Source organism: Folsomia candida, unplaced genomic scaffold (assembly GCF_002217175.1).
Source record: "Folsomia candida strain VU population unplaced genomic scaffold, ASM221717v1 Fcan01_Sc001, whole genome shotgun sequence".
Taxonomy (NCBI): Eukaryota; Metazoa; Arthropoda; class Collembola; order Entomobryomorpha; family Isotomidae; genus Folsomia; species Folsomia candida.
The window spans coordinates 202,213-215,927 of NW_019091193.1; the positions used below are offsets into that span (position 1 = coordinate 202,213).

The window sequence follows — 13,715 nt, forward strand, 5'->3', positions numbered from 1 at the left end:
AAAATTTTTGCGAAATCTCGGCATATCTCGCAAAACTTCGCAAGTTATGCTGCTATACTCAATATGCGAAATATGCGATGTTTGACGTGAGTACAATCAATGTGTATATTATTTAATTTTATTATTATCGGCACCTGAGTACTACGGCCTTTTCCTGGACCATAATCTTGTCTACTCTACTGGACACTACATCACAGGAAATGAAACAGCTGAGCAAGCCCAAATTCAAAAATTTTCCCTGATCGCGAAAGAGTTAGACGTTACTGCCGGCATGAAGGTTCTCGATATCGGGTGCGGTTTCGGTTCTTTGGCAAAATATATGGCGGATAATTGCGGCGCGGATGTCGTGGCCTTCACCAATTCTGTCGGGATGGGGGAAGAAGCTCGAAATCGGTGCAAAGGGAGTAACGTTAAAATTCAGGTCTGCGATTGGAGGGACATTCAAGGAAAATATGACAGGATTTCGAGCATTAAAATGATCGAGCATGTTGGCGGTAACAATTGGACAGAATTTTTCAAGAAGCTGGATTCTCTCTTAAACGAAGGTACACCTGATTTAGGGCATCCAAAATCGGTTTTTTTCGATTCTGTAAAACCGGTCCAAAACCGGTTTTACAATTTTCCAAATAAACCGGTTTTTACATGTTCGAAAACCGGCTTTAGATTTATATTTTGCATTCAATTTTTGGTTATAAAATTTGCAAACTTTTTCAAATTTGCACTATTTAAAACCGATTTTTAAAACCGGTTTGGCACACAATGGAAAACCGGTTTGGTAAGAAATTCCAAAATCCGATTAATTGAAAACTGGTCTTCTGACCAAACTGACCAAAACTTCAAAAATCGGAATAATCGAAAACCCGGGTTTTCAAAGCCTTCCGATTTTGGACTCCCTAACCTGATTACAGCTAGTGAATAATTTGTTTCTCATTTACTAATACTTCACATTTCATTAGGGGGGAAGGTGTTTCTTCAATCCAATACTGCCGATGCACAAATTCCACAAGTATTTGACTTTATGAATCGATACGTTTTTGGAGCCTTCCACACCCCACAACTCAAGCAAATTGTAGCACATTCGGATTGTCTTGAACTAAAAAAGGTTTTAAACTGCAGAACCCACGCGATAAGATTTAGCACATCAATGGTGGAGAAGGTTGAAGAAAATTATGACAAAATGGTGGAATTAGTTGGGATTCAAGTGGCAAGGAGCATTTTCCTTACCTTTTGCTTTATGCAATGTTTTCAAATCCTTGGCAACTTTAGTGTGCATCGGATAATATTCGTCAAAAAGGAGAAAACAGGTGTCGAAATTTGCAATTCAAATAATGCTATTAGGGGTAATTCTTGTACTGACCCTCTTCTTGAAAAGGATAAATCTTTATCGATAAATGTTTAACTTTTTTTACGAGTAACCCTTTATTGTTCCACAAATCAGTGAAGAGTGAATGTGGAATTTTTCGTTCGACACAGGCCTAAGAAATATTTTTTACTAATCTTATCCTACCAACTCCACGCCAGTAAAATTAAAATCTGGCCAGTGTAACATCCCAGGAAGAACAGTTATGGGATTTTGTGTAAGGGTTATTCTGGGTAAAACATACATGGTTTTGGCCGCCCCACCCCGAGTTTTGTCCCGTGTTTACCGCACTCGTTTCCCATAAGCTTTACTAACCCTAAGTTTAACCCCAAATCTTTCTCACGCATTTTATGACAATATTACCGAAGGGTTGTCCCTGTGCATTTACAGGGATTTCCCACGCTTGAGATTATGATTGTATGCCAATAAAATGCTTGTTTTTCCCAGTAACTCGTACAACATATTTCTATTCATAGTTTATTTGTTTTAGAAAAAACTTAAAAAACTACATTTGATTAATTATTACAACTTAAATTAATTAACAACAAATTGTAAACTAAGGTTACTTGCTCAACATAGGAATACAGAGATTTATTTTAGACAGATTTGGGAAAATATTTGGGACATTTATTTGCAATTACATTTACTCTTCTGGAAAGTATGTATATGTGCATCAATACATATGTGCATATTGTGAGATGGAATGGAATGTGGAACTGGCTCAAGAATCGGCACTATAGTATACTGCATAATTATGCGGTCTTAACTTTTCCAGGTATTCATCAAATTTTATTGTCATGTCTAAAATATGCTCCCCGTCGTAACATATCTAAACTTTCAAGTTAAACTTTCATGTTAAGTATTTATAAATTAATTTATGCACAACTAGATAAAATGCATGATACATACATCTACACTAAATATGTAAGAAAGTTACTCTTCACGTGTATGTAGAATGAATTTTCGAAATTACTGAAATTAAAGTAATTTCGGACCCCATGAAGCTTAATAATTTTTGGATGATTATGTATTGCCAATTACTTAAAAAATCGAGACGAAAGTTACAGCTTTATGTATAAGTTGGTCATACATATGTAGATATAGGTATGTACATAAGTATGGTATGTGTATAGGTATGTGTATAGGTATTCGAAATAAATGTATGTAAAATGAACATGGAAAGAACAATAATAAATTTTAGTGTTATGTACATATATATTTATGTATGTATGCATATGTCCATAAATGCATACTTATACATACATTTATACATACAATATATACATACATACCTACATTCAAACTCGTTCATATGCACTGAATGAATGGAAAGTTCAGTACAAAGTTTACCCAGGATTAGTAGTAGCAAATTACACATATGTGACCTTTCACCTTATGAACAGTACATCTATAATTTCAATGGTACAAATAAACCAATATGTATGTATGTATTTGTCAGAATGTAACAAAGGTAATAAATAAGTAAAACTTGTGCCGAACTCTGATCCTAAAATGTATCAAGTACAACTATGCAAATAACCACTCGCAATAAAAATCGCATCATTCATTTCTCGTTTTTCGCTCAGTGAAGTTATCTAAACGAAGCTGTTACACATTTTAATTTGTCTTGGCATAATGTCACATAAATTGAAAACGTGGTTAAAAGAGCTCTTCTTAAGTTTGTTATCAATATTTTTCTCCGCATTTGTACTTCCTTTTCTCCTGGTTTTGTTTGTATTTCCGCTTTACGCCTACCGAAGAATTGTCATCTTTTTCGCGACCGTTTTCAAACCAGAGTTTCACACTCTGGTAAATTTGGATAGCTGTCTCGTCGTTCGTGATGACATCCACGGTCGACCAAGGAACTCGTATTTTTTTGTACTTATTTTACATGAAGGGAAGACTTCCATATAGCGATTTGGTGGATAGAGTAGAAAACGTGCTGGATAAGGTATGTACATATGCATGTATGTTGTATGTATGTATGATATATAACCCAGATAAGGTCATGCAAATGTGTTTGCAAAAATGAAATCGCAAATTTTTACATGTGGTTTCGAACCCTTTTGCACTGTTTGATAAATTTTTTAACGTGCTAAAACGTCAATATTCATATATCTCGCAAATTGAGATAAAAAAATACAACTTGCGAAGTTTGGGAGATTTACCAACGCTTTTTGATGATTTCGCGTCGTCTCCGTGGTTTTGTTAGACAAGATATGTAAATCAAGAAAGTCTTAGATAGATATATAAAAAATTAGAAGTCATGCACATATGTACTTCCGGACATTCTTGATCCCGCAAAAATAATATTACTCAGCAGACGTTTTGCATGTTTGCAAAGTTATACATTATAGTTACTGTAAGTTATATATTATGTACTTTTGAGACATTTCACCATTATTTATGAGATGCATCAATTGCGTACATATTTACACACCTGTTTACAACGGAAAATTCTGTTCTACAAAATAAGATATCACTTTCTGCATGCATAGTATCAAATTGTATGTATGCAACATTTTGCACGTATGTACATACATACATAAAAAAAGCTTTGCTATGCACTTTAATAGTTTAAAGATGAACACGAGAAAAAAAGACCGCATGTACGTGAATCTTTGCACCTATGCAGTGTGTAGAATCATGACAAAAAATCTTGACATTTACTTGTTTACGAGCTGACAAATATACACACACATATCTACATAAATATTATTCAAATTCATTTTCCCAAGCTGTGATTGTGACCAATAACCATGAGCATGACTTACCAAAAAAGACGAGCAAAACATTTTCATAAAAAGCATCACTCTAACATACCAAGTATTTTGCACGTATCCTGTCACTCATTAAAAAAATTGGCATAGAAAAATTACATAAATGGAGAATGAAAATATGTGTGTGTATAAATACGTTGCAAATTCATATCTTGGACAGTGCGAAATCTCATGTTGACTGGAGATATTTTAATAAATACTATTTCAAACATAGAGAAAAATGTACATCCCAATTATATCCTTACTTTTCTTAATTTCTCGAACAACTAGTATCCAGCTAAGGCAACATGCCGGATTTGCAAGATTATTGCAAAATGGGGACGGTTTGACGGCCGATCAGCTTCGTACCGGGGTTGACGTGGATGACTGGTTTGTCCCAATTCGTTCAGATCATTATCCCCCGAGTAGTCGGGGATGTCCCAGGTAAATCTTAACATATATGTCACAAATTAAGCTACACTCTCAATAATTGTTTGACACGATTGTTACCGACGGAGGTACTATGCAATTCTATCACTTTGGTAATAATTTTTTACCGAAGGGTAAGAAGTTAAATCCTGTTCAGCCATCAATGTCAATGCTCTGGTAGTAAAAATATTAACACTTTGTTACCGCAGTGTTACCGCGCGGTAGAATTGCATAGTAGATAGATAGATAGATAGATAAGTGTATTTATTAGCTCTTCTAAGGAATACCCATAGAGCACAATTATTATTTAATTTACATATATAATGAGTTCTAATTAAGTATTGTTTGAATAATATAATTGAGTATTTTTAGGTAATAATATAATTTAGTATTTTTAGGTAATAATATTTTGAGTAAATTTTGAGTAATTTTTTCTTTTTTCTTTTCATTTCTCTTCTGCTAAACGAATGAAAAGATTTCTGCGTAATAAGCTACATGTTACATAATTTGCTAACTTAACATTTCCTTCATGGCATAACCCTGCTAATTTGGCCTTGAAATTGTCTCTTGTCACTACATGCTGGCTGAGAAAATCACAAAGAAATTTACTACGAGAACTATCATGAATTCTACAGTCAAACAAAAAGTGGTACAAATCCTCGCAAGAGTTTAGGCTACAAAAAGTGCATTTCTTTTCATCCTCAAATACGCTTAAACTCTTTCTGAAATATAATCTATTTACGTTAAGTCTCACTTGTCCTATTAATCTGAACTTGGCTAATGGAATATTAGATAGATCTCTTAACCGTTGATTTTCTCCTATTGTTGCACAATAATAATATTTCCGTGACAATTGAGCTTGGTTAACATCACATTCGTGAAGAAAAGTTGCAAAATCCTCAATAATCCGTTGCTTGTAAGGTAGCACTTCTTGCGACGACGCGGAGTTGAGGAGATGACCCTTTCCACTTTTGTCAAGTACGTCGCGAAGGTTACCTGCCCAATTATATCGGTCAGGACCTGGTTTAAGCTGTGCAATTAGTGATTTAAGAGCCGTTTTTGCAATCCGTCCTTCTTCCATCTCCAGTACTTTTATAAAGAAGTTGACTATCTGCTTGGCGATTTTCCCCTGTAGTTTGACGACACCTGTTTCCAATCTTATTCCGTAATTTGTCACCCTGTTGTCAAGATGCAGGATTCTCTTCAGGTAACGTGTCTGAGTCTGCTCAATAATATCAGCATAACTGAATCCCCATATATGGCTTGAGTAGAGGACTGTGGAGCCTAATTGCATAGTACCTCGGCCGGTAACAATCGTCAAAAACTTATTGAAAGTGTAACAAATTGTTAATTCTTGTCCTCACAGTCCGACCGATGGCTATCCATGGGTGAAGTATGGAAATCCGCCACGCTGCTACTTGACCGGCTTTCAAGGCCCGTGCCCCCTCCATATGAAACTGTTCTACAATCTCAACTCCCCCGAATTCGGGTATTGTCAATGCGACTGTTCAATATTGATCCCACCTCGCCAGATGAATACTACTGCATGCGCGAGTCGAAGGATATGCAACGTGGGGCCCATACAGAGTTGCGGGCGTACAGTTTTTACTCAGAAACGAAATTATGCTACCCACTATTCTCCCAGGTATGGGCATATTTTCACATATTTTCATAATTTGATAAATCAGAGCAAACAAATGGGGTGAAACAAGTGCATAATTCCCCCAAAAAATATGTGCCTACATCTCCTGACCTCGAGGGGGGTGGTCCAATTGGTCCCGAAAATTATCCTCCCCCTAGTGTCACATGTACAGGGTGATCTAAATGTCTTGCTACAATGGAAAATTTTGCAAAAAGAAAATCCCTTAAATCTTCATTAGATCCTACAATCCAAGGATTGAAATTTTTATTACGTATTCAATTCTAATATCAAAACTGATCCAACACAATGCCGAAATTCTTAAAATGTTGAATTTCAGTAATTAGAGGAAATTTAGGAATTATTCCCATTGAAAAATTGTCTCTACACCGAGACAATAAAATCACCCTGTGTTATGCTGTAAACCGATATCGATCCGTTCTCCCGTTATCTTGTAGACTGATGGACAGACTGACGGACAGAACGACGAGCAAAGCCTTAAGTTTCACCATATCATGCATAACTCATTTAACTCGAATAAATAATGTTGGACGCAGGGTGCTTGCAAATCGGACGAGTGGTTCGTCATGGATCCATCTGGGACGAAATCCATCTGCAAAAAGAGACGCTGTCCACATCCCAGAGATTCAAATGAATTGATATTCTTCTCCAGCAGTGAGCAATCTTGTCACGTGCTTGGTGCTCAGTGTCGACCTGAAGGCCGCTACTATGCACCGGCTAACGGTCAACCGATCAATTTTAGATACACCTTCGTAAAAAGCTCATGGATTCCGCAATGCACTTATCGAGATGATGGGGCGTTTGGTGTTGCCATTCCTGGGCGTGAATCGGAATGTGATGGAGGACAATTTTTTTCAAATCAGCTTAAAAAGTGTGTAACCCCATTTATGCGGGTGGGAGGATAATTAAAGGCTTATTGCGGGGATAACATATAGTTCGTTGTTATATTAAATAAATTATATATGTAACATACCTATATAATTTAACATATGATATGTTAAATTAGTGTAAAATTATGAAAATCTGTATTCTATTTGCATAAGTTTTAAATGGTTAAGCGGACTCGGTCCGAATGATTTTTTGACATTTGCAATATTTATGTATCACAATTAAATTAAATTTTCTAAGTTATCATTACCTATTTAAATACGTAATAAACCATCCCACCTTTTCCTATCTTACGAGTTAGGGGAAAGTTAGCGTAACATGATTAATAGATACATATGTACATATTCATTCAAGCAAAAAAGTACATATGCACTGAGCGAAATGAAAGTTCAATACAAAGCTTACTCAGGATCACTGCTTAAAAATGTGATGTTCCACCTAACGATCAATCTCACTGGTACAAATAAACGAATATGTATTTTTCAACATATTTGCGTATATTTGTGTAGTATGTACATACATGCATAAATAAGTATGTAGAGTATGGTCAGTTAGGAAAGAAACATTTGAAAAAGTATATTTATTTGTATGAAAGAAAAATTGTCGCCGAGTTGGAACGCGGTAGTTTTGTAGTCCATGCGATCGACTATCCAAATCAGAAAACCGGAAGTTAATATCTCGAATAGTTCAAAAATGAGAACAAAAAATTCAGAGCAACTCGCAAAAAGGATTTGCCACTACTACGAAAACGTGTGCGAGCGCGCCCGGATAATGGTTAATAGCTACTTCGAAAGAGAGAAAATTCATAATGGGGCAATTTGCACAGTTTTAGATAGGTACACTTGATGGGATCGAGTGAGTTTGCTGGAGACCGATCGGGGCTGAAGCATGAAAATGTTGATGAAAAATTGAAAGTATTTTATAAAATCACTTAAGGGGAGAGAAACAACTGCCAGTTGCAGAAAAAATTTTTAAATAACTTTCTCGCCCCCAAAATACCAAAAAAGTGCAAAAAATGCCTTTTTTGGGGGTAAAAAAAATAATTTTTCGCGGTGAAACACATTGGACCGCATTCCCCATAATTATTTACATTTTTGACGTGAAAATCAAAATTTTGACAAAAATTGTTAAAATGAGTATTTGACCCTCCCCATAAGTCGGGTTAAGTAAATTTTGTGCCATGCGGATTAGTAAGAAACCCTTGACTCCAGCAAGAGAGTGAAGGAAGCCGCGAGTTTCTCACTACGTCAGCCTCAACCGCACGGTACAAAATTTACTCACTCCAACTTATGGGGAGGGTCAACCGCTAATTTTCACAATTTTGTTCGAAATTTTGATTTTCACATAAAAAATGTAAATAATTAATGCGAATATGGTCCAATGTGTTTCATCGCGTAAAATTATTTTTTTCCCAAAAAAAAAAAAGACATTTTTTGCAGTTTTTTGTGTTTTTGGGGGCGAACAAGTTATTTAAAAAAATTTTCTGCAACTGGCAGTTGTTTCTCTCCCCTTAAGTGATTTTATAAAATACTTTCAATTTTTCATCAACATTTTCATGCTTCAGCCCCGATCGGTCTCCAGCAAACTCACTCGATCCCATCAAGTGTATGAGGAGAGGAGGAATGCTGAATTCAAAAAATAAAAAAAAATTGTCTAGCTCGTGTAACGACCCCCAAAGTAATACGTAGACTTCAGCAGGAATGTCAAAATAACCTTGGGATATCAGATGGTAATTTGGGCTACAAATTGAAAATAGCAAAATTAAGTTTACACGACATTAAACCTACGAAGTTGGGGGTCAAATCCTATAGGGCGACACCTGCACCAAAGTACAACCAAGGTCAGCAAAAAAGAGCAAAGCCCAACTCTCGGCAGAATGCTAAAAAACGAGTCAAGCAAAACATGCCCGTGATTCTGGTAATGGATGATGAGACCAAGTGCTCGATGGATCCAGATGAAGTCCCTGTGAGGAAGTACTACTCATGTACTAATAAGAAAACGTTTAAAGATTCCTTTAAATACACGCCGAAGTCAAAATTTCCCACAGAGCACATAATCGGGCAAGAATTGGACTCATTGGGGGACATGTCAAAGCCGTTCGTGACCACAGCCACCATGACCTCGGAGAGATATCTGAACGATTGTGTAAAGAAGATCTTGATCCCCTTTATCAATAGGGTCTAGGGTAGCTGGTCGAAAACATGGTCGTCGAAAGAGTAACTCGTCGAGGACGAGTCGTCTGAAGGGTAACTCGCCGTTTGGGCAAGTGGTCGAAAATAATACTTGTCGAGAGTATTTTTTTAATAAAATACGATTCTAAATATAAATTATAATTTTATAAAATAATATTTACATGAGAACTCTCAACAAAAATGCCAAACCGCCTGGTCCAGGCCTCCACTGCATTATTGGTTCTGGAAATATTATCTAATACACGTTGGTGCACATTCCAGAAGAGTATTGGAATCATTGGTGCATCGTACACCGATGTAGGTTTTTTGAACATAACTAAAAAATTCATCCAGTTCGAGTTTAGTTTGACCCTTAAAATTGAACGATACTTTCAATTCTCGCAATGCCACTCTTAAATCATCGGGCTGAACAAATGCGAGACCGAATATTTTTTATATTAATAATGCCATTGTAACGTCTTGGTCGTACTGGTTGTTTAAATTGTGTGCCAAATGTCTAAACAACGCTTGAGTATAGTGAAAATGACACCCGTGAAGTACGGCGTCTGGAAACGTGTCGTGTACAGCTGTATAGTGTTTTAAGTATTTTAGAATGTCCGCAGCGTATATCTGTCCCACGATGCACATGTATTGTGCATACTTGTGAACTCATTATATAGGTAAAATTAGTAAAGATGTTGCACGAAATTCGATGAGTTTTATGCCACCTAAATTCGACGACTTGCCTTTCTGACGAGTTTTCCGTTCGACAAGTTGATTTCGACGACTTACCTTTTCGACGACATAGGATTCGACAAGTAACCCGTATCCAGTATCAATAATCTTAATGCACTTTTCTGACCGGACACAGCAACGTGTCATTCTTCAAAATTTGTTGTGGACTACCTGCGGTCGAAAAAAATCGATTTTGTTGCAAAAAAAGAATATGCTCCCTACGTCCCTCGGGCAAGACCAATTGAACGATTTTGGGCATTATCCAAGAGAGAATATAGTCGTCGAACAAAACCACTCAAAAACTTGGTAAGATTCCGTCACATTTGGACACACACCTCAAAATTGGTAGCGACAAAGAGTGGCAAAGCACTTCTTGGGACCGCGAGACAACAAATTCGCCAGATAGGAAGGATGGGGATCTGTGGACCAAATGAAGCAAACAATTGAACGTTAAGGACCTTGTTCTTAACCCCTAAAAATGTCATTGGAATTAATTAAGTTTTCCGCATTTTACAGGCATTTTTGAAAAGTTTCTTTCCTAACCAACCATACTCTACATACATATGTCCTTTTTATGTACACACACGTTTCCAGTCGCCAGTGCACTGCCAGGGTTTAATTTTTTCCACGTATCCATGGTTTCCATAATTAGCACGATGTATAAATACAACCCTTGCAAACTTCAAAATAAATCGAAATAGTAATTCTCATACCGGAAAAGAAATAAATTTGAATAAGTGTAAGCTATTTTAATTTTGATGCACGTCACCCAAGACATGAGATCCTTGATTTACTCGATATTATTCAATAGTTAAAACTTTGTTTTGCATAATGAACCCTATTTACAACTCATGACTGACGATGACCTGACTTATCAGCAGAAAAGCTCCAATTTATAAGCGAACGGGGCCATGCATACAACACTTCACCGATTTGAAGAGGTCATGTGTTTACACAGTCTATTGTTTCTTAACCGTAAATATTTACCATGGGCTGTGTCGAGGTTAGTATTACATTTTCAACAAACGAGTCACATTCTTCATGTTCTTCCCCCTCACGGACATACATAAAATGAATAAAACCTCAAAATATTTGTATACCAAAATGTGTCAACTCAAACTATGTATGCGAATAACCTTTTCTGCCAACTCGTAACAAAAATCGCATTATTTCTTTCTTGTTTTTCGTTCAGTGCAGATATCTCGAAGCAGCTTCTACAAACAACTTAATTGCAAGAATGTCATTAAAATTTAAAATCTGGTTAAAAGAGCTCTTCTTAATTTTGTCATCAATATTCTTCTCTGTGTTTGTCCTTCCTTTTCTCCTAGTTTTCTTCTTCTGTCCTCTGTACGCCTACCGAAGAGTTGTAATTTTTTTAGCAACCGTTTTCAAACCGCGGTTCCACACTGCGCTTAATTTGGATAGCTGTCTTGTCGTCTGCGATGACATCCAGAACCGACCAAGAAACTCGTTTTGTTTCGTCCTTTACTTGAAGGGAAAAATTCCATATAACGATTTGGTGGGGAGAGTGGAAACCGTTCTGGATAAGGTACATACATATGCATGCCGTAAATAATTTTATGCAAAATTTACCAAAAATCGAAATTTCAATTTTATGCACGTGGGTTCGAATCCTGTGCAGTTTTTGGTATTATGAATGTACTCACATCAACCTTAGCATATCGTGCAAATTTATCCTCTGCAAGATTACTTGCGAAATTCCACAAAACTTTGGCTGGAAGATTATAAAATTATTTTCGCAAATTTACCCAACAACTGGGCATGTTTCTATTTGACAAGATTATTTTTAAGACTTATGCTCTTTATTAAATCCTTTAGAAATTGGAGATAATCCATGGAAAGTAAATTAAAATATGGTCATAATTGTTTGTTTAGGTAACGATCAGTTAAAGTTGCGAAATCATATTTTTCGAATCCCTTCATCATAATTTTTTGAGTTTGTAAAAAAATGAGTTGTGATTTTGGCGTGTCATGAGTATGCTATGTATGTATATGTACATCTCAAATTATCAAATTTCTATTTAACTATGTAGCGTCCCCAACTCACCTGTACCTTGACCCGATGGCTTTCCGTCTACTTTTGGGAAAAATGCAAAAACTTCTCCCTTTCTAATCACATCTTCCAAAATGAAGAATCCGACCCCGACAAACTTTCCGAGCTCCTGCTGAATATGATTGAGAAGGGATACCCGACCGGAAATCCACTCTGGGAACTAATCTACTTCCCAAACTACGCCCATCCCGAATACGCCACCACATCCGCCGTCCTCCTCAGAATCCACCACGTCCTCGGCGACGGTATGGCGTACATGGCGCTAGTTCGCGATTTATGCGACCCAGATCCCACTATGGACAAGGAAATTGAAAAAATGCTAAAAACACTGCGAAAAAAGTTGACAATTTCTCCATTGAAAAAATTTGCCTACTTGGCCGAGCTACTTTTTGTCACCCCGAGGCAAACGGTGTACAATTGTCTGAAAGGATTCAATTCTCAGGTGATACCGATGGCGACGAATAATTCGGGTTCTTCTGGTGTAACACAATTCGCAAAGCTGATGGACATTTCATTGATAAAACGAATCTCCAAAAAGACTGGGGTCAAGGTGACCTCCATCATTCACGCCGGTGTCGCAGGCGCTATGCGAAGGCTGATACTGGAAAAGGGGGGTCGGGCAGATGGGAATTTATCCATAATTTACGTCCTCCCGAAAATGAATCACCCGGGAACAATGACGAACAATAGGTAGTTATCTTTAGACTTATCATGTTCTTACCAACTTTTCTTGATTTAACAATTGATATCTGCCCCACAGTTTCGCTATGCCCTTAATTTGCCCGATGACCCCGGAACCCTCCCAGGCTGCCCGTCTTGCCCGGGTTTCTGACCAATTTGACCGCATCCTCTCGACTCCCCTGCCACTCGGAATGATGTTTACGGCCAGTCTGCTCGGCTTGATGAATGAAACTTTCGGCTTAATGAAGTGGGGTATGCCGCACGTGGGGGGCTGTCTCCACTCAAACTTCGCATTTGTCGGGGAGCCGATGAAGTTGTTTGGGCACGTGGTAGAAACCCCGATTCTTTACACAGGATTGCAGCCTGGCGCACACCACCTCGTAGTTGGGACGCTGAGTTATAATGGGAAGTTTATGATCCAACTGCTCGGAAGTAGGGCTGCGTTTCCAGAACGGGACGATGTAGTAAAGTTTGCGGATTACGTGAGGGAAGAATTTGACATGTTAGATGCGACTGGGAGCGATGAAAATGATTATTTACCCCCGCAATTTCGTGAACTGGACAAGAAAAAAAATTAACATGAATTATATTTAGAAGCACGTACACGAGTAATAAGTATTTAATAGTGAATTAATACAACATTATTTTTTTGTTGTACAGTTACTAGTAATAGTTTTGTTAAGAAATTTAAGGGTTAAATTTAATGCACCACCGAATAAGCTGAAATTTACCACAAATTTTAGCTGAATTCGCCACCGGGTGAATTTTTTCCAACTTTAGCCTTTCCAGCCACCGATTTAGATGGTGGTTACCACAAATTTAGATGAGCTGCCATCACCATATTTCATGAGTATAGGATTATAAAAACAATATAATTTACAATAATATGATTTATTTATTTGTATAATACGTCTATAAACACGTCTTTTTTAGAAATACACTTGAAATTAAATAACAA

The 13,715-nt window shown here is 37.1% G+C and overlaps 3 protein-coding genes across 3 annotated transcripts; all 3 read left to right on the forward strand.

Moving 5' to 3' along the window:
* Nucleotides 1-271: 271 nt before the first annotated feature.
* LOC118439476 (cyclopropane-fatty-acyl-phospholipid synthase-like) lies at nucleotides 272-1,399 on the forward strand. The gene is made up of 2 exons (XM_035860805.1): nucleotides 272-545; nucleotides 957-1,399. Exons 1-2 carry the CDS (start codon nucleotides 272-274, stop codon nucleotides 1,397-1,399), a joined length of 717 nt encoding a protein of 238 aa, XP_035716698.1.
* Nucleotides 1,400-4,329: 2,930 nt separating this feature from the next.
* On the forward strand, nucleotides 4,330-7,403 carry LOC118433776. Its single transcript, XM_035846003.1, has 3 exons — nucleotides 4,330-4,563; nucleotides 5,915-6,193; nucleotides 6,745-7,403. The coding sequence occupies exons 1-3, from the start codon at nucleotides 4,555-4,557 to the stop codon at nucleotides 7,111-7,113; spliced, it is 657 nt and encodes a 218-aa protein (XP_035701896.1). The 5' UTR covers nucleotides 4,330-4,554; the 3' UTR covers nucleotides 7,114-7,403.
* A 3,790-nt stretch (nucleotides 7,404-11,193) lies between these two features.
* LOC110841757 lies at nucleotides 11,194-13,715 on the forward strand. The gene is made up of 3 exons (XM_022087452.2): nucleotides 11,194-11,551; nucleotides 12,057-12,766; nucleotides 12,837-13,715. Exons 1-3 carry the CDS (start codon nucleotides 11,240-11,242, stop codon nucleotides 13,333-13,335), a joined length of 1,521 nt encoding a protein of 506 aa, XP_021943144.2. The 5' UTR covers nucleotides 11,194-11,239; the 3' UTR covers nucleotides 13,336-13,715.